A 22,057-nucleotide genomic window follows, 5' to 3' on the forward strand; every position below is an offset into this window, starting at 1 on the left:
CTTGCGACTAGGACTAGGGCGGGCGCAGCATGGTTCCATTTTTATCGCCTGTCCCTTCACCTTTGCACTTACATACTTGTTAGAACGTGACAGGCATGGTGACAAGCGATAAAAGTGCGACCGTGCTACCGCCGCTGATTCAGTTACTATTTGTCTATCTTCCACGACGTTTTTATTTTTTATTTGCTACTTACTAGCTTCTGCCTGCAACTTCGTCTGTGTGGAAGTGGAATGATGAAGATGATTGATAAATAAAAACAACTCTATGTTCTTCTGCGGGCTCGCCAATGTCCAATTTTCCGCACCAAATTTCATCTAAATCGGTTCAGCGGTTTAAGTATGAAGAGCGGTAACAGACAGACAGACAGAGAGTTACTTCCGTATTCATAAAAATATTAACTATACCTAGTTAATTGTAAAGTGTAATTATTATTAGGTAAGTAATTAATTTCTGTTGAAGTAATCGGCGTGGTCCGTCGCCGCTATATTTCTGGCACGATATGTCATAAATACGAATCATGTATGTTACATGAATGTCTGGCAAAATGGTTCAAGAAATATGTTTTCACGAATAATATCTTCTTACTTCAGCTAATATTGTTTCATAGGTAGACTCATCGATGACCACAAACGTTTTGGCTCGTCTGCTGAAGTAGTATATGTCCCCGGTGAAGATGTCAAACCAGAGTGCGTGAATATGCAAGTCATGTTTCTGCAGTCTTGATTTCAACATACCATATGATGCAATATTTTGAAGTTGTTGTAATGTATTAACCTAAAAAGAAAGATGTGAAATATTAACCAAACACTATTTGAATAACTATATTATATCAGGCGCCAGTTTAGAACCTACGTAAGTAATTTTAAAACACAATGTAACTGTACGATATAACGACTTAACATATGTCTGCTCGTTGTGCATCTGCATCAAACTGAATGTACTGATACCAAATATACCCACATCCGAGTAGCCTAGCGCCCCTAGCGGGTGTGACTTTCAATCCGGAGGTCGCGGGTTCAAACCCCGGCTCGCAACAATGAGTTTTTCCGAGCTTACGAGGGCTGATTCGAAAGTTGTTAGCTGCTCCGGCTCTACTCATGCGATTGCAATATTATTTATACCATTGTGAGGGATATTTCAGTATGTAAAGAGGTGACGTCAATTCGTTTTTAGAAAACGCATAGTTTTTTTTTCAATATTTTTTTCTGCGACGTGCCGAAGCCTACGGCCATCAGCCAGGATGATTAGTAATTGAGACTCCATTATGTGGTATCATTTTATAAACATTTTTAGTTTAAAAACATATAATTTTTTTAGGTGCTGCTAATTGCGAATCTCGATCGTCTTTTTATAAAAAATATAACCTGACAACAGTTTATTTAAGCCTGAGATAGTGTCGCTGCAAACAGCTTACGTATGGCAATAATGTGCGTACGTCATGTATAGTCGGGGTAGTGGGCATTGGCTTCATGTTGATACTCGTATAATGTCAGAAACATTGCTTACAGAGAATTCGGTTTTTTCAATTTACCTATTCGTCAAAATCTGATTCTAAATATTCAATATTAATATATTCTTCGTTTTCTGACTCTTGACGAAGTCTGATTTTCACTGATTTTCATCAGATGTTGTGTCGCTTTCAGGACCACCAACCTCGATTATAAAACGTTCAGTCTCCAATTCGATTATAGGATTTTTATCGTCGATCTACATAAACCTTAAATGAAATATTAAAGTTTAAACCAAACAACTAACCAGTTCAATAAAACCGCACTATAATATGTCAATACCGGTCATGTCAACAACCAACTTCAAAACATTGTTTATTGGAATGCTATGTAATCCTTCGTCTTTTTTAAGCTGTAAGTATTGCATTCACTACAATTTTTTCGCATCTTTGGTAAATTTTTTTGGCATTTTTGTAATAAAACCGTTTATATTTGAATATATTCGTAGATATTTTCCGTTTGTTTACATCGGTGACATTCGATGACATCCAACGTTCGTTGTCAAAGAGTACTTGTTGCCAGTAAAAGAAATTAGTACCATTGAAAATCCGCAAAATGGCGAGGGTCAAATTAACTGTTGTCAGGAGGTTGTCAGGCTTTACGTATAAATCATTTTGATTGAGTAAACCTAATTATGACTTATGACTTAATAGGCGTCAATAGTGAGTCATTTCATCAAAAGTAGTAATTTCAGATACTTATTCAAAAATGTGCTTTATCATATAAAATTATTTATCCATTATACACTCCGAGATTATACATCGAAAATAGCAGAAGGAACCGAATAATTAGACCCGGGTAATTATAATATAAGTTGATTCTTAAATATTTCAATGAGAAATTCATCTAATTGTGAAAAAAAATCGTTTTTTTCTTAGTAATTTATATACAAAACAGCTTTCAGTAAAAAATATATTATTTAATAATAATAATTTCAGTAAAAAATATAAAAATATATTATTAAAAAATCGTTTTTTTCTTAGTAATTTATATACAAAACAGCTTTCAGTAAAAAATATATTATATAAAAGATAAACATATAAGTAAAAAAAACACAATGGCCATAATTAGCATTGAAATGTCCCTCACAATGGTATAAATCACATTGCAATCGCATGAGTAGAGCCGGAGCAGGGGGGCGATTTTTGAAATTCGTTCGCTCGATTTCGTCACTCGAAAATCGGTGGAAAACGGCGAAATGCTAATTTTTGAAATACGACCGATAGAAATTTGGAATCGAGTGGTATTGACCACTCGTTTTCAATTCTATTAGTAGAATTTAAATGCCTAGTAGCGGAGATATTATTGAACGAAATGCACGAAATCGAGCGGTCGAATTTCAAAAATCGGCCACCAGCTAATAACTTTCACATCAGCCCTCGTATGTACGTAATATCATTTGATAGGTATTTACCAGTGGCTTTTCGGTGAAGGAAAACATCGTGATGAAACCGGTTTAATCCCGTTTCCCCTCTGGGTTGGAAGGTCAGATGGCACGATGGCAGTCGAATCACTTTCGTAAAAAGTAGTGCCTACGTCAATTCTTGGGATTAGTTGTCAAGCGGACCCTAGGCTCCTTGAGCCGTGGCAAAATGTCGGGATTACGCAAGAAAGAAGAAGATTCCGAGACGACATGAGCGAAAATCGATTTCTAGAAGACTTTTCGTACCGGGCCACTATAGTGTAAAGGGTATAGCAGATAAAAAATAGATAGCCTTTAAAAAATTGCCCCCAGCATTTTTGGGTCGAAACTATAATCAAACGATGCCTTTTGAAGAGGTAATGCACAAAGTTTCATCCCTGCACAAAGTCTCATCCCTCTGTTACCCACTGGGGGTGAAAAACACCCGATTAACCTCAAAACTGTTTTATTTATTTTTTCCTAAACTATGAAAGAGACGAATTTTAAATTTTGTACAAATATTAATGAGACTAAAAACTATATATTAAAAAAATATGACCCTCCTAACCATTAAAATTCCTGTAAAAAAATATAAAAAAAAATGTAATCATCCTGTATAACAAGTTCGACTCTTGGTACAATCACCATTTTTTTTCAAATATGAACCAATTTATATTCTACGTCATACAAAATTTTCATCGTCCTAGCCCAGAAGGAACATAGCGAAATTAATATGAATTGGCTCTTTGGTGCCTACTATTGTTACCTCTTCAAAAGGCATCGTTTGATTTTAGTTTCGACCCAAAAACGCTGGGGGCAATTTTTCAAAGGCTATCCTGCTATACCCTTTCATCCGTTTGCGTTAAGTGTCATTTTGTATGGGCTTTTGAGTTTCCAAAACGTCACACTTGGCGCGCTGTTCAAAATCCTATATAAAATGAGACGTATGTCCATCACGCTATCGAATAAAATTTTAATTAAATTACACACCGAGCGAGAAAAAATAAGCCCGAGTGAAAATCAATTTTAGCAATTTTCTATTTGGTTCCAATGATACAACCGCTAGACAAATGAGTACGTGGTCGAGTCGAGAGAGCCCACCCTACCCAAACCGCGCCACACCTAGGTACCACACTCCCACACGACAAATAAGTACGTGGTCGAGTCGAGAGAGCCCACCCTACCCAACCGCGCCACACCTAGGTACCAAACTCCCACACGACAAATAAGTACGTGGTCGAGTCGAGAGAGCCCACCCTACCCAACCGCGCCACACCTAGGTACCACACTCCCACACGACAAATAAGTACGTGGTCGAGTCGAGAGAGCCCACCCTACCCAACCGCGCCACACCTAGGTACCAAACTCCCACACGACAAATAAGTACGTGGTCGAGTCGAGAGAGCCCACCCTACTCAACCGCGCCACACCTAGGTACCACACTCCCACACGACAAATAAGTACGTGGTCGAGTCGAGAGAGCCCACCCTACCCAACCGCGCCACACCTAGGTACCACACTCCCACACGACAAATAAGTACGTGGTCGAGTCGAGAGAGCCCACCCTACCCAACCGCGCCACACCTAGGTACCAAACTCCCACACGACAAATAAGTACGTGGTCGAGTCGAGAGAGCCCACCCTACTCAACCGCGCCACACCTAGGTACCACACTCCCACACGACAAATAAGTACGTGGTCGAGTCGAGGGAGCCCACCCTACCCAACCGCGCCACACCTAGGTACCACACTCCCACACGACAAATAAGTACGTGGTCGAGTCGAGAGAGCCCACCCTACCCAACCGCGCCACACCTAGGTACCACACTCCCACACGACCAATAAGTACGTGGTCGAGTCGAGAGAGCCCACCCTACCCAACCGCGCCACACCTAGGTACCACACTCCCACACGACAAATAAGTACGTGGTCGAGTCGAGAGAGCCCACCCTACCCAACCGCGCCACACCTAGGTACCACACTCCCACACGACAAATAAGTACGTGGTCGAGTCGAGAGAGCCCACCCTACCCAACCGCGCCACACCTAGGTACCACACTCCCACACGACAAATAAGTACGTGGTCGAGTCGAGAGAGCCCACCCTACCCAACCGCGCCACACCTAGGTACCACACTCCCACACGACAAATAAGTACGTGGTCGAGTCGAGAGAGCCCACCCTACCCAACCGCGCCACACCTAGGTACCACACTCCCACACGACAAATAAGTACGTGGTCGAGTCGAGAGAGCCCACCCTACCCAACCGCGCCACACCTAGGTACCACACTCCCACACGACAAATAAGTACGTGGTCGAGTCGAGAGAGCCCACCCTACCCAACCGCGCCACACCTAGGTACCACACTCCCACACGACAAATAAGTACGTGGTCGAGTCGAGAGAGCCCACCCTACCCAACCGCGCCACACCTAGGTACCACACTCCCACACGACAAATAAGTACGTGGTCGAGTCGAGAGAGCCCACCCTACCCAACCGCGCCACACCTAGGTACCACACTCCCACACGACAAATAAGTACGTGGTCGAGTCGAGAGAGCCCACCCTACCCAACCGCGCCACACCTAGGTACCACACTCCCACACGACAAATACGTACGTGGTCGAGTCGAGAGAGCCCACCCTACCCAACCGCGCCACACCTAGCTACCACACTCCCACACGACAAATAAGTACGTGGTCGAGTCGAGAGAGCCCACCCTACCCAACCGCGCCACACCTAGGTACCACACTCTCACACGACAAATAAGTACGTGGTCGAGTCGAGAGAGCCCACCCTACCCAACAGCGCCACACCTAGCTACCACACTCCCACACGACAAATACGTACGTGGTCGAGTCGAGAGAGCCCACCCTACCCAACCGCGCCACACCTAGCTACCACACTCCCACACGACAAATAAGTACGTGGTCGAGTCGAGAGAGCCCACCCTACCCAACCACGTCACACCTAGCTACCACACTCCCACACGACAAATAAGTACGTGGTCGAGTCGAGAGAGCCCACCCTACCCAACCGCGCCACACCTAGCTACCACACTCCCACACGACAAATACGTACGTGGTCGAGTCGAGAGAGCCCACCCTACCCAACCGCGCCACACCTAGCTACCACACTCCCACACGACAAATAAGTACGTGGTCGAGTCGAGAGAGCCCACCCTACCCAACCGCGCCACACCTAGGTACCACACTCTCACACGACAAATAAGTACGTGGTCGAGTCGAGAGAGCCCACCCTACCCAACCGCGCCACACCTAGCTACCACACTCCCACACGACAAATACGTACGTGGTCGAGTCGAGAGAGCCCACCCTACCCAACCGCGCCACACCTAGCTACCACACTCCCACACGACAAATAAGTACGTGGTCGAGTCGAGAGAGCCCACCCTACCCAACCACGTCACACCTAGCTACCACACTCCCACACGACAAATAAGTACGTGGTCGAGTCGAGAGAGCCCACCCTGCCCAACCGCGCCACACCTAGCTACCACACTCCCACACGACAAATAAGTACGTGGTCGAGTCGAGAGAGCCCACCCTACCCAACCACGTCACACCTAGCTACCACACTCCCACACGACAAATAAGTACGTGGTCGAGTCGAGAGAGCCCACCCTGCCCAACCGCGCCACACCTAGCTACCACACTCCCACACGACAAATAAGTATTTTCTACAAAATATAGTTTTAGAATTTTGATAGTTTGAAGTGGATGGTTGTTACCTGAGATAATTTGTCTTCTGTACTAAATTTGTTTTCAGGGTCGATATATGCCACAAATTTAGTTTGTGGTGTTTCAGCTGTAAACAACATCGGTTTTGAGAAATCGCCGTCCATCGCGATGAATTTGTCCAAGCTTGTTTGCCCATGATTACACAACCAAGATCTTAAGGGAGACATTCTCCTTTGTTCCTGTAATGTAGGTATATAACATGTATATAATATATTTTTTATTATTAGCTGTGCCCGGCATACCTGCTTCGTATTCGTTAGGTATAGTAGGTATATGGTTTACCCCTCCCTCCGCTAAGAGGCTAATGAAGCCTACGTTCATTACCAGGTCTTTATACCTAGTAGGTAAGAAATATAGATAGACAATACTTAATTGAAACAAAATAAAATAAGTATTAAACCTTTGTAAATGCGAAGTGAAAAGAACAACAAAATTTGTAGACTAACCGTGTTTGACTCTTCTTTGCTTTTTAACTTGTATAAGAGATTCATAGCTTTACAGTCACTATGACCGCACACAATAATGTGCCTTATGTCGTTAATTATGCAGCCAAGTTCCAACGCAGCCGGTTCACAGCTTGTCATCTCGTCTACAAAGTGCTGAGAGTGAGGGATCAGATTACCGGCGTTTCTTACTGCAAAAATAGATTTTATTTAAGAAACCACCAGACGATAATATGATATTTAATGATATTTTAAAATATGAAGTCATATAAATATAGCTTCATATTTTTGCAAATTTGTACAAACCAACAAACATGTCGCCTACACTGGTTTCCGTAAATCTAGTAGGAATCATTCGACTGTCCATGCATGTGTAGAATACTGCTTTAGGCTAAAAAAATACATGATATAATTATAATAATTTGTAACAAGCTCTAACGGATTTAAACTTAATAAAATATTTTTATCTACCCAAATATCATAAACCCTCCATGATGCGTTCAAGAACCGCGCATTATAACCACCATAAAAATATACTGTATTGTTAGAACAATTTCCTTATCTGTAAAAATTTTATTATTGCTAATAATACAGTAATTTTATACATTTCCCTTTTGCGTTAAATCCGGTAGTTCTGATTTTTTGCAGACGTGTTTATGATGTTGGCCCAATGAATAATGCAAATTTGTGACTTCGAGCGTCGAACGCAACTTTGTCAAATATCGAAAAACCCGCGATAATTTCGGTTTTCTTTTAGATTTGGGCGATTATAACATAAGTGACATTGAATATTTTAATTCAGACTTCGATTACAAAGAATAAAACTTTTTCTAATTAAATATTTCTTTATTTGTAAGTTCGTTTACTAGGTTCTCAGTAAAACTATTTCTAATAAAATATTTCTTTATTTGTAAGTTCGTTTACTAGGTTCTGTTAGTTACGAAATTATATTTCATATTTAGCAGTGACTTTTCGGCGAAGTAAAATACGGTAATAGAGAACCGGACATATCCCAATAAGGCCTACCTAATTATGCACTATTTTTATTCATATTCATATTTATTATTAATAATGTACACATACATTACAAGTCAAGTTTATAATGGGTGAAATATATCCCAGATAGTAAAATTACAGTTCTACTTATTGCCCAATTTCTACCCGATCTACCCGGTTTTGTATTAAAATAACTGTTGGACTGCACAGATTAGGCAGTACATAAATGAGACTATCTTGTTTGGTACTAAAATGACAGTTGTATTGGGCAGATTCTTAACTAGTTTTAGCAGTTTTGTCAATCGCACTGTCACTTTTTAGTATCTGAGACATAAAAACAAGAGTGTGTTTTAAAAAGAAAACTAGTGCCTGCGCTAAATCAGAGGATTGAGTTGACGAGCCGACACCACCACCAGGCTCCGTTTAGTAAGCCGTGGTAAAAAACCGGAACAAAAGGGATTCAAGTATCATGATCTTTAGTGTCGTACTATAATCACGTGACCAGTGTTGTCAGCATAGCAAAAACCATAAAATAGCACTGGCGCGCCCTCAAATCCCACGACTCTTCTCTTTCCGCACAGACTCTACTGGCCGGCGCTGGCCCATTGTGTACAGGGGCCTTAAAATACGCTTGAATTGTGTACGACTCCTAGATACGTGTAGACGACGCTTAAACAACGCTAACTTTATAAAAGAAAAATACAGCTTTTGTCACAGCTACAGGTAACCAACCAATGAGCTTTCCCTCGTAACCAACCAATGATAATGCAGGAATGCTAATGCTTATTTATGACATAGAGGTACAATAACTAGAGATGACACGGGGGAGGGGCCAAACGACCGAACGAGATGCACTTATGGAAATTTCAGTAAGAGTAGCAGAGAAAGCGGTATTATTGCTTGTCCTTGTCATAGTCTCACTTTTTGTTTGTTCCCCACTAAAAATTTAGTATGGTTTATGGTGGGCAACAAATAACCCGACCGAATTACGTAGACTGTTTTTGGTTTGTTGTTAGGAATGTTAAAACGTGTTTTTAATATTGTCGCTTTGCGTATGTTTTGTCCCTCACGGAGGCACGCGTATAGCTCATCTATGTAATACTAGGTCTATGATTTATGATGACTTTGTATTGTCAATGTCATCAATGTATATGCAATTTTATATTTCAGAATAACAGAATATCCAGTGCTATTTAACAGGCTTGATCATAATTAAAAGTTTCTAACAAATTGCAGAAAAAAACTTCTGTGGCCCCTGTGAGATTTGAAACTACAAGGTTAGTCTTACCACTGGATTGTCTTTGACTTGTTGAAACTGTTTCACCATGCTCGATCGGTCCAACACACGATATCTCATGATGCCTCGAAGAATCCTTTCCATTTTGTTTAATTATTTATTAACACAAACATTAAATTCCTTTTAATATAACTACGTTTGCTAGTCATTAAACTTGGTAGTGGACGGGTTGTAGTCGGGTCAGATTGACATAGATGACCTTCGTTAGTGAGCTTATCGCATGGCAGCCGAGCTAAGCGAGTGACCGCGGTGCCGAATCATTACTGTAGGTTACGTGTAAGTAGAGCGCATCGCGAGAAAACCTCTATACCTAGCATTAATTAGTTATAAAACAATTATAACCTCAAGTTTATTATGATCATCGTTAATTTCTATTCCCTATCCATAGGTGTGTATTTAATCATGTACTACCTACTACGCTACGCTGTCAAAATGTTGTAAATACCTAGTGATAAATATATTTCGTAGGGTTTTATGTTATTTGCTTATTTTGCGTAGTGTAACTGAGGTTAGGGTTGGTCAGCAAGTAATACTTTTAGTACAATACTGTCAGCGCTTTTTACAAACAAAAATAATTTACAAATGGCAGGCTTAATGCCTAAATTGTAGAAAATGAGAATCCCTACTCAGTGTTTATAAAATATTTCGGGTTCACCAGTTTTAATTTTTGTTTTCATCATAAAATACTCCTTTTTAAAAAACGACGTAAGTGGCACCAAAGAAAACCTTTTGGTTGTGGCTTGTTTTTTCGTATTGTATACTTTAGTGTTCTGAACAGTGCTGAGCTAGCAATCATTCATTTGTTCGGTTCATGGAAGCACTTGCTCCAATAGTAAATGCGAAGAGCAAATATTTGCTCAAAACAAAATGTTTGAAAGGGCTTATGGAAGTATCCATTTTGCATAGCCACATGCACTTGACCATTTGTTCTAAATATAAGTACACAATACACATGTATACATTTCAGATGAACTTGGAGTGTGTAATCGGTGATGGAAAAAAAATGGAAAGTCACATAGTTACATCCGTGCCCCCAAACCATCGCTTCCAAGAGCCAGAGAAGGCCGTTAAAACTATCACTGATATGGCTGTTTGGGAGAAATCTGAAGCATACATGGAATATACAGGATTTATTGCCACACTCAATGAATCTATCAAAAGCAAACCTTTATCAGTTGACTGCAAAGTGAACAACAATGTGATGCAACTATTACATGTCCTGGAAGAGATAAATGACATGATAGATCAGTTTCCACCTGTTGAGCAGCCTCAAAGATTTGGAAACACAGCTTTTAGGGATTGGCTTGATAAAGTCAAATCCAACACAACAACATTGCTACAAAAAATGATGCATGAATCCCTCCACATTGCCATAGCAGAAATCAAAGCTTACCTGGAGGAGAGTTTTGGCAATGCTACCAGGATCGATTATGGAACAGGTCATGAAATGGCTTTCATAATGTTTCTCTGTTGTTTATACAAAATAGGTTTTCTTCAAGCTGAAGATAATGTGGCAACTGTATTCCTGGTATTTAACAAGTACTTAAATATAGCGAGAAGATTGCAGAAAACATACAGAATGGAGCCGGCAGGCAGTCATGGTGTGTGGAGCTTAGATGACTACCAATTTGTGCCATTTATTTGGGGAAGCGCTCAGCTCATTGATCAGCCCAAGATATATCCTCCTGTCAAGTTTCTAGAGGATGACATCATTGATAAATATGCTGGTGAATACATGTTTCTTTCTTGCATAAAGTACATAAAAGAAGTGAAGAAAGGCCCATTTGCAGAGCATTCTAACCAACTATGGAGCATAAGCTCCGTCGGCTCATGGGCAAAAATCAATCAAGGTTTGATTAAGATGTACAAAAAAGAAGTACTCAGCAAATTCCCTGTGGTGCAGCATATCATGTTCGGGTCTCTGCTCCCCATACGTCGGTTCCCCCTTCATCAGTAAACATAACGATTGGACTGTAAAAGTGTAAACTGCAATATGTATTCCTTGTATGTCCATCAGTTTTTTTATTATAATTATTTGTTCAATTAGAAAACTTCACATAATTATAATCAACTGTATTGTACGTATTAATTGATTAAATATCTTAGTCTTGACTTTATTAACTTGGATAAAATGTTGTAAAATAATTTTACTTTTGACTTTTTGACCGATCTTTAAACCTGTGTACTTATTGTTTTATGAATTAAAAAAAAATCTACTAAAATCTGTATTATAAATCGATTAGTCAATTAACCTTATTAACTTTGCTTAAATTATTGTCATGTGATATTAATAAATAATATGCCTATGTCAGAAATGTTTTGCTTATTTTATTGACAAATGTGATTTACTAGTGGTCTTAGCCACCTCAAGATTATAAACTGAGGGGATTTATTCTAAATCGTTGGTGGGGATAGTCTTAAGATATGATAAGATTGTTAAGTCATTACAACACTCAGCTCATCTGGTATATGTTTCAAGCCAAAATGTTAGATATTAAGATTAATGTAGATACTTATATAAACAAATTGCACCAGGATTGGCTTGTACATCAGATCAGATACCAAGTGGGAAAATAATGCGTTTTACCTCTAAATGTAGCCAAACCGTTGCAGAGGTATTTCAATATTCATATTCATTTCCCTTTCGGACCCGATTGAGCCAACCCATGCGCAAGTTCCCAATGTATGTACATAGGTACAGTACTATCCTATTCTATTATCATAATTATAGTTTTGGTTTGAATCAAACTCTGCTACTGGACGAAAGCCTCTATAAAGATGTCCACAGCAACTAGTCGTGTACCTTGGCCGCTCCGTACCACAAATATCTGAACAAAGCTTCTATTATCAAGAGACGAGCGGGTTATTCCCACTAGTTACCACCAAGTTCTTACCAGTGGTAACTACTGGGAAATTTTTTCCCTCCTTTTACCACTGGTAACTACTGGGAAAAAAAAATCCCACTAGTACCACCAACTCGGCTTGGTGGTACTGGGATTTTTTTTTCCCTTGTAATGGATAACCTAACAACCGACGCCTTGTCTTAGGACCGGCAGGCACACATACGTCGTCGTCTCACGTTGCGACGTCGTGTAACGTTGCGACGCCGTGTCGTAGAAATCTACGACGTCGTATCGTGGGCACTATACGATACCGTATAACGTTGCGACGTCGTGTCGTAAAAACCTACGGCGTAAACAGTAAGTAAACTTTCTGCGACTTCTTAGAAGTAATAGCAACAAAACAAGAACATGTCTGTTGCAATACTTATATCTTGATTAATTGCGATGATTTTTTTACATTTTCAACGTTATGGTAGTAACATGCCGTAAATGTTACCATGGTTACCAGTATAATTTGACACTGGGTTAACGGTTTAACCGCTTAACCTCGGGTTAGTGGGATGGTGCAAGTGGCCCTTATTGGTAGAGTGTGCAGACAAATGAAAATACCCAAGTAACATTTTAGTCCTATAATTTTAGTTTTTATCGCTAAAAGCTTGTATAGACGTCGTATTAAGGTTTCAGAGGTGACCACCTGTCGTATAAAAGCGCTTGGCAACACCTTTTTGCTCTATAGGCTTATACAGCTAATATATTCTATAAGCAATTGATGTAAAGGTTTATTTCATCATTTTATAGAGCCGTTATAGGCTTAAAGGATCAAATATAACCACTATAGAGCAATATTACTGTATAATAGTATTTGGAATAACTTTTATGCAACTAATTTGCGCTATTAAGGTTCCCTGCCAAGCCGCTGTAGTTTTGTGTTTTAACAGTGACAAAACCCCAACTATACAACGATTTTAGGATATAGTGGCTTTAGAGATCACTGCTATAGTACATAATACTTTAGTAGTCATATGAACACTATTATAGAACTGTTTTGCTCTATAGTAGCGTTTTTGGGACATATTTATAGCGTTAAAAAGCGCTTTAGTAGTTTTTAAATCCCTATTATATCTCATCGCTGTAAACGTCACAATGACTCTTTTATATCACAAAACTGTTGTATAGTGGTTTTGTTTTTTCTTTTAAAAGACAACAGCGTTATTGTTGAGTATTTATGTCTTATATAAACCGAGTTAGATACATAAAGGTAGAAAACGACTACTTGTAAATGATAAATTTGATTTGTAATGGCTACTTATATCTTGCTTATATAACTTCAGGCCTAAGCCACATAATGTGGTTCCGTACAAAATATTTTTATATTTTAATGAATTGATAAAAAAGACCCCAGTGATATTAGTGATTGTAGGTGAGATTTATCAACAATGATTTAATACAAGCATAAAATCGTGACGGTTTAGATATTTATCGACATCCATTATTACCACATTTTTTTTACCAATCACACTGAAAAATGAAACAACAGTAATGACTACATCTAAATAAAAAAAAATCCTATATCTTTCTAAAGAGTTTGTAGGTGTAACTGGGTCACAGCAAAATTCTTTTGGAACCCTAATTTTAATCATGATGGCGGTGAATATTTCGTCGTAAGTTCTATAGTTAGCCTATAAAAGCGTCGGATTTACTTCTTGGCTGTATAGTAGTAACTATGGTGAATATCATAATATTTTATTAAATTATTTTATTAAAAACAAATAAATCGAAGGGGCATTTAAAATTCCTCATTAAACTAATACTATTCTAACGGTAAAACTTCCGTCCCATATACTTTTTGCACTAAGGATCGAATTATTCGACATCTAAATGGCGCATATTAATATAAAGTCTTTACTTATCACCATTTTACTTAGTACCGTTTTTGTGAAGTAAACACACAACAAAACCACTCACAACAGTTGATGGAAAACTTGATAGCAAATTTCGTAGTAAAGGAACTATGAATTCTACAATAGTATAAAAAAGCACTATAATACAATTTCAAATACTACTATAGTATAAAACAAGCACTATAATGGAATATCCAATGCCACTATGGGGCTGTCCATAAATTACGTCATCGATTTTTGACGATTTTGGACCCCCCCCCCCTATAATCATCTAATCATCCAAAAATCATGCTTCAAGTGACCCCATTTCCTCCTACTTCATGCTACCGTCATCCGATGTCCAGACCCCCCCCCCCCCTAATTTGAAATGACGTAATTTATGAATAGCCCCTATAGTATAAATTAACACTATAATGGCGTTACTGACAACAAATTAGCACAAAAGTAATCATCACATCACTTTTATAGACCTAAAACGTCACGACTGACACTGCTACAGGTCTACTATATCACTGAATGGCACATAAGATGCGCCATTTCGGCTTTATACAATCTTCTTTGGTCTTTTATAGGACCTTAGGTGGTATTTGGGAAACGTTCTATCGAATACTATAGAACCACAAATTGTTACTTGGGTAGGTAGGTACTTCCTTCTGTATGAAGAAGATTTATACAAATAATTCAATATTTGTGGAAAATTATTGATTAAAAATTCATATTTTATTGACAGATATTTTATGGCGATTCATATAAGACGTACAGACGGACAGACAGAGTCATAAGTGTTTTTTGTACGAAAACCTAAAAAGCATAATATGTATTAAGAATAGCGCTAAAATATATGCATGTAGTGACTGTTTACCGTCATTGCCATTATCTACTAGAGCCTTTGCGAGCCCAATGGTCACGCCGTTATGAAAAAAAAGTGCAAGGACTTGTAGTATGAAGGCACATATGTCACATATGAGTATAATTATTAATTTGTTGTGCTAACGGTACTTTCGAATCGTAGTCTGATTGTGGTCCACTAAAACTACGATACGATATCGTGTCGTGAATCAATCAATGCACATCGTAGATTTCCACGTTACAGCGCCGCAACGTGACACGACGTCGTAAAATGTCCAGACACGACGTCGTATTGTGCCGCGACACGATACACGATATCGTAACGTTACACGATGTCGCAACGTGTGACGATGTCGCGTCGTCTTACGATACGACGTCGTATCGTGGGTATGTGTGTTGGCCCTAGGCTGGGACAAAAAGACACTTATAAGTAGAGAGAGATGCCACGAATATTCGGCAACTATTCGGTATTCGGCCAATTTACCGATTATTCAGTATTCGGCCGAATGTTGCCTACCTACTATTCGGCCGAATACCGAATATCTGTTGCACCTACCTAAAAAGAAAAATGACAATAAAAATAACCGCAAACAACTATATTAAGTACATTTTAACATGTGTTCTTGGAAAGATGTTACCTAAATATGAAGACCCTGTTTTTGAGCATTTGTTGATTACAAGTAATTTTATTTTTATCATGGGTCTGATTTGATTGACTCTAAGTACATTCACTAGTTCAGAGCAAAAAACGTTAAATCTTAGCAAACGTTGTGCTTTGTTGGCGTACAGTAAATGTTCGCATGTTATGCCCGCTTCGGCCGAGAGAGGGGCCGAAATTCGGCCGCCGAATATTCGGTGTTCGGCCAAAACCACTATTCAGGGCATCTCTACTTAAGTCTAGTAAAAGTTTCGTAGAACACCTGTCGGTAGCGAAGCTCTAGGTACCTTTTTGTGTCTGAGCGAAGTACTTATGTATACAAATACGAGAGTTCTTGCCCTACGAGTAATAAAAAAAGCCGGTCAAGTGCGAGTTGGACTCGCGTTCCAAGGGTTCCGTATTTTACTTAATTTTTAACAATGTATTTTTTATGTGGAACGTGAATGAAATGTGTTTAAAAATCCGTAGGGGTCGGATTAAAAACTAAGTAATTAAGTCCGAGTCACGCTTGACTGCACATTTCTAATAGGTTTTCCTGTCATCTACAGGTAAAGTAAAGAACCATTTTGTGTATTTTTTTCAAAATTTTAGACCCAGTAGTTTTTGATATAAAGGGGGGGTGGGGGTATAATGGTACCCTATAAGGGTTCCGGTACGGAACCCTAAAATTAATATTTAAACCAATGTTACTCGCTAAATTCTTCTAGATAATCTGAAGTAGGTAGATGTCAATATATGTGTACCTACTTACTAAAAGTGACTAAGCCCTTCATTGGCTAAAGTCGGATTAGAACCGGTGTCTTCAGCTATCGCAACTGACGCCATGGACCTCTCGGCCAGACTTAAGTAAGTACTTACTTCTTTACCAACCCCCTGACATAAGTGACTACTTGGAAGAGCAAAAATCAGTACTTTATTATACTAACTATATTTAATTTGTTCGCAAAGTTCTTCTAGATAATCTGTAACAGACAAAAACCGACTTCACAATACAGTATTAAAAAAAAATCTGGAAGGAATATACTTTCAAACAAAACAATATTTTCCCAAGGTTCAGGAATGACGGAGTTCTGAGGTAATAAACAATAAATAAAATACTACCGAATTGAGAACCTCCTCCATCTGAAATAGGTATTGAAGTCGGTTAAAAATCACAAAATTACTTCTTTTCCAACCGCCCGAGACAAGTAAACTTCTTATAGATTTGTTTTGCCATTGACAGTGCATGGTAAGTATTCAGTTAGGTACAGTCAGCAGCAGAAGTTGCTAAGCGGGCCAGATGTTCAAAATGATCTTGACGCGACTCTATTGTTAAGAGAATAAGAGCGTGTCAAGGTAATTTTAAACATCTCGCCCGCTTAGCAACTTCTGCTGCGGACTGTACCTAGGTAGTTTACAATAAAGGTTTACATAGTTTAAAATTTATTGTCCAAGACTAAGTAAAAGCGTTGTATTTTATGGACACATTGTATGATTTAAACGTGTCGTGAACCCGTTTGGCCGGTCACGCATGCTTACAAAGTAGATAATATACAGTGAAACCTGGATAAGTGAGACTTCAATATATCTCAGTTATAGAGGTGGTTAATACGATATTTTGTAATTATCTTTAAATGTTTAGGTAAAATAATCCATGTCCCTTAACATTTTTTAAGTCTGTGTCAATATTTCTTTGAATTTATTTTGAATGATTTTCCAAAGGATAGATTTTTTCAATTAAATTTGATACGGACTGCATTGCGTCTTAGAAATTTATTAAAAGAAAATTTGTTTATTTTTGTTACTTATCAAGGTTTCAGCCTTCGTTTCGATAGTTTTAACTACATAAAGTAACTATATGAAACTTGAAGTCGTTTAAAAGACACAATTAAGCAAATGCGGAATTTGTGGATAGACTAAGAGTTAGTAAGAATACGGAAATAGATCAAAGTCCAAGTTAGAGAAGGTCATAGATTGACGTTATCTCAGATACAGAGGTAATTCGTATAGAATTAAAAAAAAAAAATTAGGAAAATGTAATTTTATGAATATAGTCTCAGTAAAAGAGGTAAAATACACTCTCTGTCTCAATTATAGAGGTAAATGTGACTATAAAATCACAACAACTAATCCCAGTTATAGAGGTTAGTTTTATCTCACTAACAGAGGTAATTCAGTGCTAAAGTGTCGGGACCGCACCATGAGTCCCAGCTATAGAGGTTTCTCACTTATCCAGGTCCCACTTAACCAGGTTTCACTGTAGTATTTTATACAATCGTGATATAATAGAGAGTTTTTCAGTCGAGTACCGTGTTTAGGCAACGAAGCTTGCTGAGTTGCCTAAGTAAGGTACGAGATTGAAAAGCTTGATTATATCACTATTGTATACAATACTTTTTCTACTAGTCAACAAAAATAATACTTTAAACTAGTAGAATCATACAAACAAACCAAACCAAAAGTATACAGCTAAGATTCACGAACAGCCGCGATACCTTCATACAGCCGCCGCGCCCCGCGCCCTACGGCGGGCTGGTCAACGATACCTTGTAACTCATGAGGCCCTGGTACTTGCTCCGCGCTTAATTTAATTTTTAGACAGTTGTTTTCTCGATTTTGGCCACCGTAGCCTATGGAGACTAACAAGCAACACTAAGTGGTTTTCGTAGTCTATGGATGTTGCTATATTAGGGTGTCACATGCGCGTTTCTGACTTATGAACCAATTGTTTCTACTATACAACCTAAAATAATTAATTTGAGCTATGGTTTTGTTTCGTCCTCTTGATCGCGGCGAGCTGTGATTGGTCAATTTCATTATAGTTGACTAAACTGTATCGAAATGAATATTATAGTTGAGTTGGGAGCCCAATACATTAAAATACCCAATTGCAGTTTGGTATAAGAAATCTTAATTCAAGAATTACAGTCGACTAGTAGAAAAATACATATATTAGCTGTTTAACTTAGTATATATTCCCATTTATACCGCCTCGTGCCCTTTAGTCAGAGTACTCCCACCCACCTAGCCTAGGAGACTTATTTAAGGGTACCTACCTACTAAGTAGTAGGTATATATCTATATTGTAATTATTTCAGTAGGCATGATAGGGTGTAAACTAGTGCCTACGCCAATTCTCGACCGGTCTGGCCTAGTGGGTAGCGACCCTGCCTATGAAGCCGATGGTCCCGGGTTCGAATCCTGGTAAGGGCATTTATTTGTATGATGATACAGATATTTGTTCCTGAGTCATGGTTGTTTTCTATGTATTTAAGTATTTATATATTATATATATCGTTGTCTGAGTACCCACAACACAAGCCTTCTTGGGCTTACCGTGGGGCTTAGTCAATTTGTGTAAGAAATGTCGTATAATATTTATTTATTTATTTATTTATTATTTATTTGTTCTCGGGATTAGTTGTCAAGCGGATCCCAGGCTCCCATGAGCCGTGGCAAAAACCCGGGACAACGCAAGGACGATGATGAGGCATGATAGGGTCATTGCGTCAGTTTACCGTCCAGTGCCTGTTTCCGTCCACTAACTTGACTTGGCGTAGTTGCTACAGAATTGCGTATAATTTGAATATATGCTTGTATATTCAAATGATACGCAATTCTTTGTAGCAACTACACCAAGTGGACGGAAACAGGCACTGGACGGTAAACTGACGCAATGACCCTATATATCTGGGCGTCTATTTTTGCATGTTAGCTTTGTTCGGATGAAAATGAAAACGGTCTCCCTTAGTTTTAAATTTTTTTTACCTTTTTTTTTATTACTATTATAATTTACCTCACCCTGACCCCTTAGGTAGGTACCTACCTATAAGTATATATTTAAGTACCTATATACCTCCTCAATATACCTTCATTACCTACAGATGTGAATACTTCACAAGTTTTTCTAACCAAGTGGTTTACCCATCTGGCGAAATGTACCTACTTAGGTAAGAATTGTCAACATGACTACATATATACAAATACATACGTACATAAATTATTATATTTGCCAAATCCCAAAATAATACTCTATTACATTACGTATAACCGTACACCGTAGAACTTTTGCAAGTGGGTGTACATCGATTGCGCAACTGTACACTCTAATTACACGCATTTTCCTGTTCACGTCATCACGTGAAGTGTGCAGCCAGGGAAGTCCATCGACTTCCCTGGCTGCACAATGTGCAACTGCATCGGAAAGGGTAAATGAGCATGACATGACTCAGCGGCTCGAACTACCCACACATCTAAATATGTATGTAGATTCCTCGTCTGTTTGAATGAAACCAAACGTGCGAATATCTGACGTAATGGGAATTCACTTAGGTACTCTCAAAACCATAATCCTCGCTACGCGAACTAAATACATAAAATAAATATTATAGGATATTCTTAACCCATTCATGGCCACGAACCGCTGAGCGTACACAATACGCCGGGCCACCATACAAACCGTTTTTAGCTAAAACGTATGACTCAGCTTATGGGTCTTGAGCCTGGCGCGCACGGTAAATAAATCGCCGCTTATGAAGCCGGCCAGTTGAACAGCATTATGCAACATTTTTACTAACCACCGTTTTTCTGTGCCTATCAAAAAAAAAAACTAATTATTGCAGTTTGGTTAGGCGGGTTCAAATTCCGGTAATCCATAGCCATGGTCACAAAATACGAAATCACTAAACAGCACAGGAGGAGTATAAAGTCGCCCACGATAAATCGTGACTAAATAATATTTCCCATGTTACTCCAAAATACATCTCTAATTGGGGGGATGGGATGAATCACTTCTTGAACTCTTGTGACAAATACCACATGAAAGATAATACCGCCGCCGCCGCTCGGATGCATTCCTTGTTTATTGTCCAAGTGTGTCCGATAAGCTTACACCTGGTCGGTCATTTATCGTTGTTTTGGTAAACACCATTATATTAGTAACAATAGAGAACTTAAAATGTATTATAGTACTTACTTTCTAATCTGCCGTAGAAACCACGATGTTTTAAAGAACTTGTAGATATTTGTCACAAACTATTTGTAATACAATACATATTAGTTAGTGATGACTGTTTCAACCGCCTTGTTTTATATTAAAACGAAAAAAATGAACCTTAACATCATCGTTAGTAGGTAATTGCCTAAGATACAATACAACGATCACCAAATATTATGACATAAATGTACAGTGGGAGAAAATCCTAGTTGCCTTACCCCTCATACAAAACAAAATATTATTATACATACTACGGTTTGGTTCCTACAAAATGTGGCTTACCATCATCCAAACAGTAATCGGTTGTAAAATGGTACAATACCAAACAGCTTCAACATGAAATAAGCTTTAAAACCAGCCAATAAAGTTTATTTTAGCCTGCTACGGAAACATTAGTAGTTATTACAAGTAGCGCCAGGCCACGGTGACCCATACCTTGAGCCATGTCAATAACTTCTGAAATATATATATATTTTGTATGTTTTAAATATGGATTTTTCTGTTTGCTTGCAACGCATATGTATCTAGAATTTCAGTATATTTACTATATTGCACTGATAGTAAACCAAACTTGAATATTCTAGACCTGTTTTCATTAAAAAATACGATTTTATATTTTTTTTTACCTAATATACCTTATAGAATTGGTTGTTAGCTTATATGATACTTACGTTATTACATCAAATTACGTTTCGTTTAAGTTTAAATCACAATTTATTCAAGACTCACATGTGAGTCACTGGCCCTGCGGAACTGTTTGAGCATGACCCATACGCTGAGTCGCTGGCCCTGAATGGGTTAAAAAACAAATTGAGTAAGCCCCTCGGTAAGCTCAAGAAGGATTGTGTTATTCCCCATATAAGTGTTGTACACAACGATATATAATATACAAATATTTTTACAAAACACCCATGACTCAGGAACAAATATCTGTGCTCATCACACAAATGCTCTTATACGAACCCAGGACCATTGGTTTCATAGGCAGGGTCAGTATCAACTAGGCCAGACCGCGCGGTCGTCAAAACATCGTATTCGTAGGTCATACGTTGTGTGTAATGTATCCGTGCATTTACGAAATAAATAAATATAAATATGAAAACATAGTTGGAAAGTAAAACGCCCTAGCGCAGAAACGTATCACTTTCAGCTCCCTTCATAGATAAACAATGAGCCACTTTCAGAGCAAGATCATGCATATGAAATAGTATATTGTTAACCAAGGCTGGAAAGTAAGTAAGTAGTAAAAACCATATATTTTCCAATAGTTCGAGGGTGAGATGGTTACTTTTACCAGAGTTAAACACTCTACTTTTAATTTCGACTATGAGAAAAGTCAATGAGGTCAAATACAAGAAAACATTTTGACCGTTAAGAAAATTAGGGACTGGAATTAGCGCCATTTACATTTTGATCGGAAAAA

At 38.7% G+C, this 22,057-nt stretch overlaps 3 protein-coding genes across 6 annotated transcripts in view; 1 reads left to right on the forward strand and 2 right to left on the reverse strand.

Annotated features, from left to right (window-relative positions):
* Positions 1–22,057, reverse strand: part of LOC134804907 (HIG1 domain family member 1C-like) — a 61,876-nt gene that overhangs the window by 13,823 nt on the left and 25,996 nt on the right. The gene's annotated exons all lie outside the window — the stretch shown is intronic.
* On the reverse strand, positions 519–9,601 carry LOC134804867 (beta carbonic anhydrase 1). 3 transcript variants are annotated; one of them, XM_063778170.1, is made up of 6 exons: positions 9,400–9,601; positions 7,422–7,506; positions 7,119–7,306; positions 6,663–6,851; positions 736–775; positions 571–647 (listed from the first exon to the last, which is right to left on the reverse strand). In XM_063778170.1, the coding sequence occupies exons 1-6, from the start codon at positions 9,490–9,492 to the stop codon at positions 592–594; spliced, it is 651 nt and encodes a 216-aa protein (XP_063634240.1). In that variant the 5' UTR covers positions 9,493–9,601; the 3' UTR covers positions 571–591. The 3 variants fall into 3 exon arrangements, with proteins under 3 accessions (XP_063634242.1, XP_063634239.1, XP_063634240.1); XM_063778169.1 differs by having other exon boundaries at positions 537–775; positions 9,400–9,596; XM_063778172.1 differs by lacking the exon at positions 7,422–7,506 and having other exon boundaries at positions 519–775; positions 9,400–9,513.
* LOC134804851 (serine/threonine-protein phosphatase 2A activator-like) lies at positions 9,230–11,726 on the forward strand. 2 transcript variants are annotated; one of them, XM_063778132.1, is made up of 2 exons: positions 9,230–9,388; positions 10,376–11,726. In XM_063778132.1, the coding sequence occupies exon 2, from the start codon at positions 10,376–10,378 to the stop codon at positions 11,363–11,365; it is 990 nt and encodes a 329-aa protein (XP_063634202.1). In that variant the 5' UTR covers positions 9,230–9,388; the 3' UTR covers positions 11,366–11,726. The 2 variants fall into 2 exon arrangements, with proteins under 2 accessions (XP_063634202.1, XP_063634203.1); XM_063778133.1 differs by lacking the exon at positions 9,230–9,388 and adding an exon at positions 9,670–9,796.

This window comes from Cydia splendana, chromosome Z (genome assembly GCF_910591565.1).
Source record: "Cydia splendana chromosome Z, ilCydSple1.2, whole genome shotgun sequence".
NCBI classification, from domain to species: Eukaryota; Metazoa; Arthropoda; class Insecta; order Lepidoptera; family Tortricidae; genus Cydia; species Cydia splendana.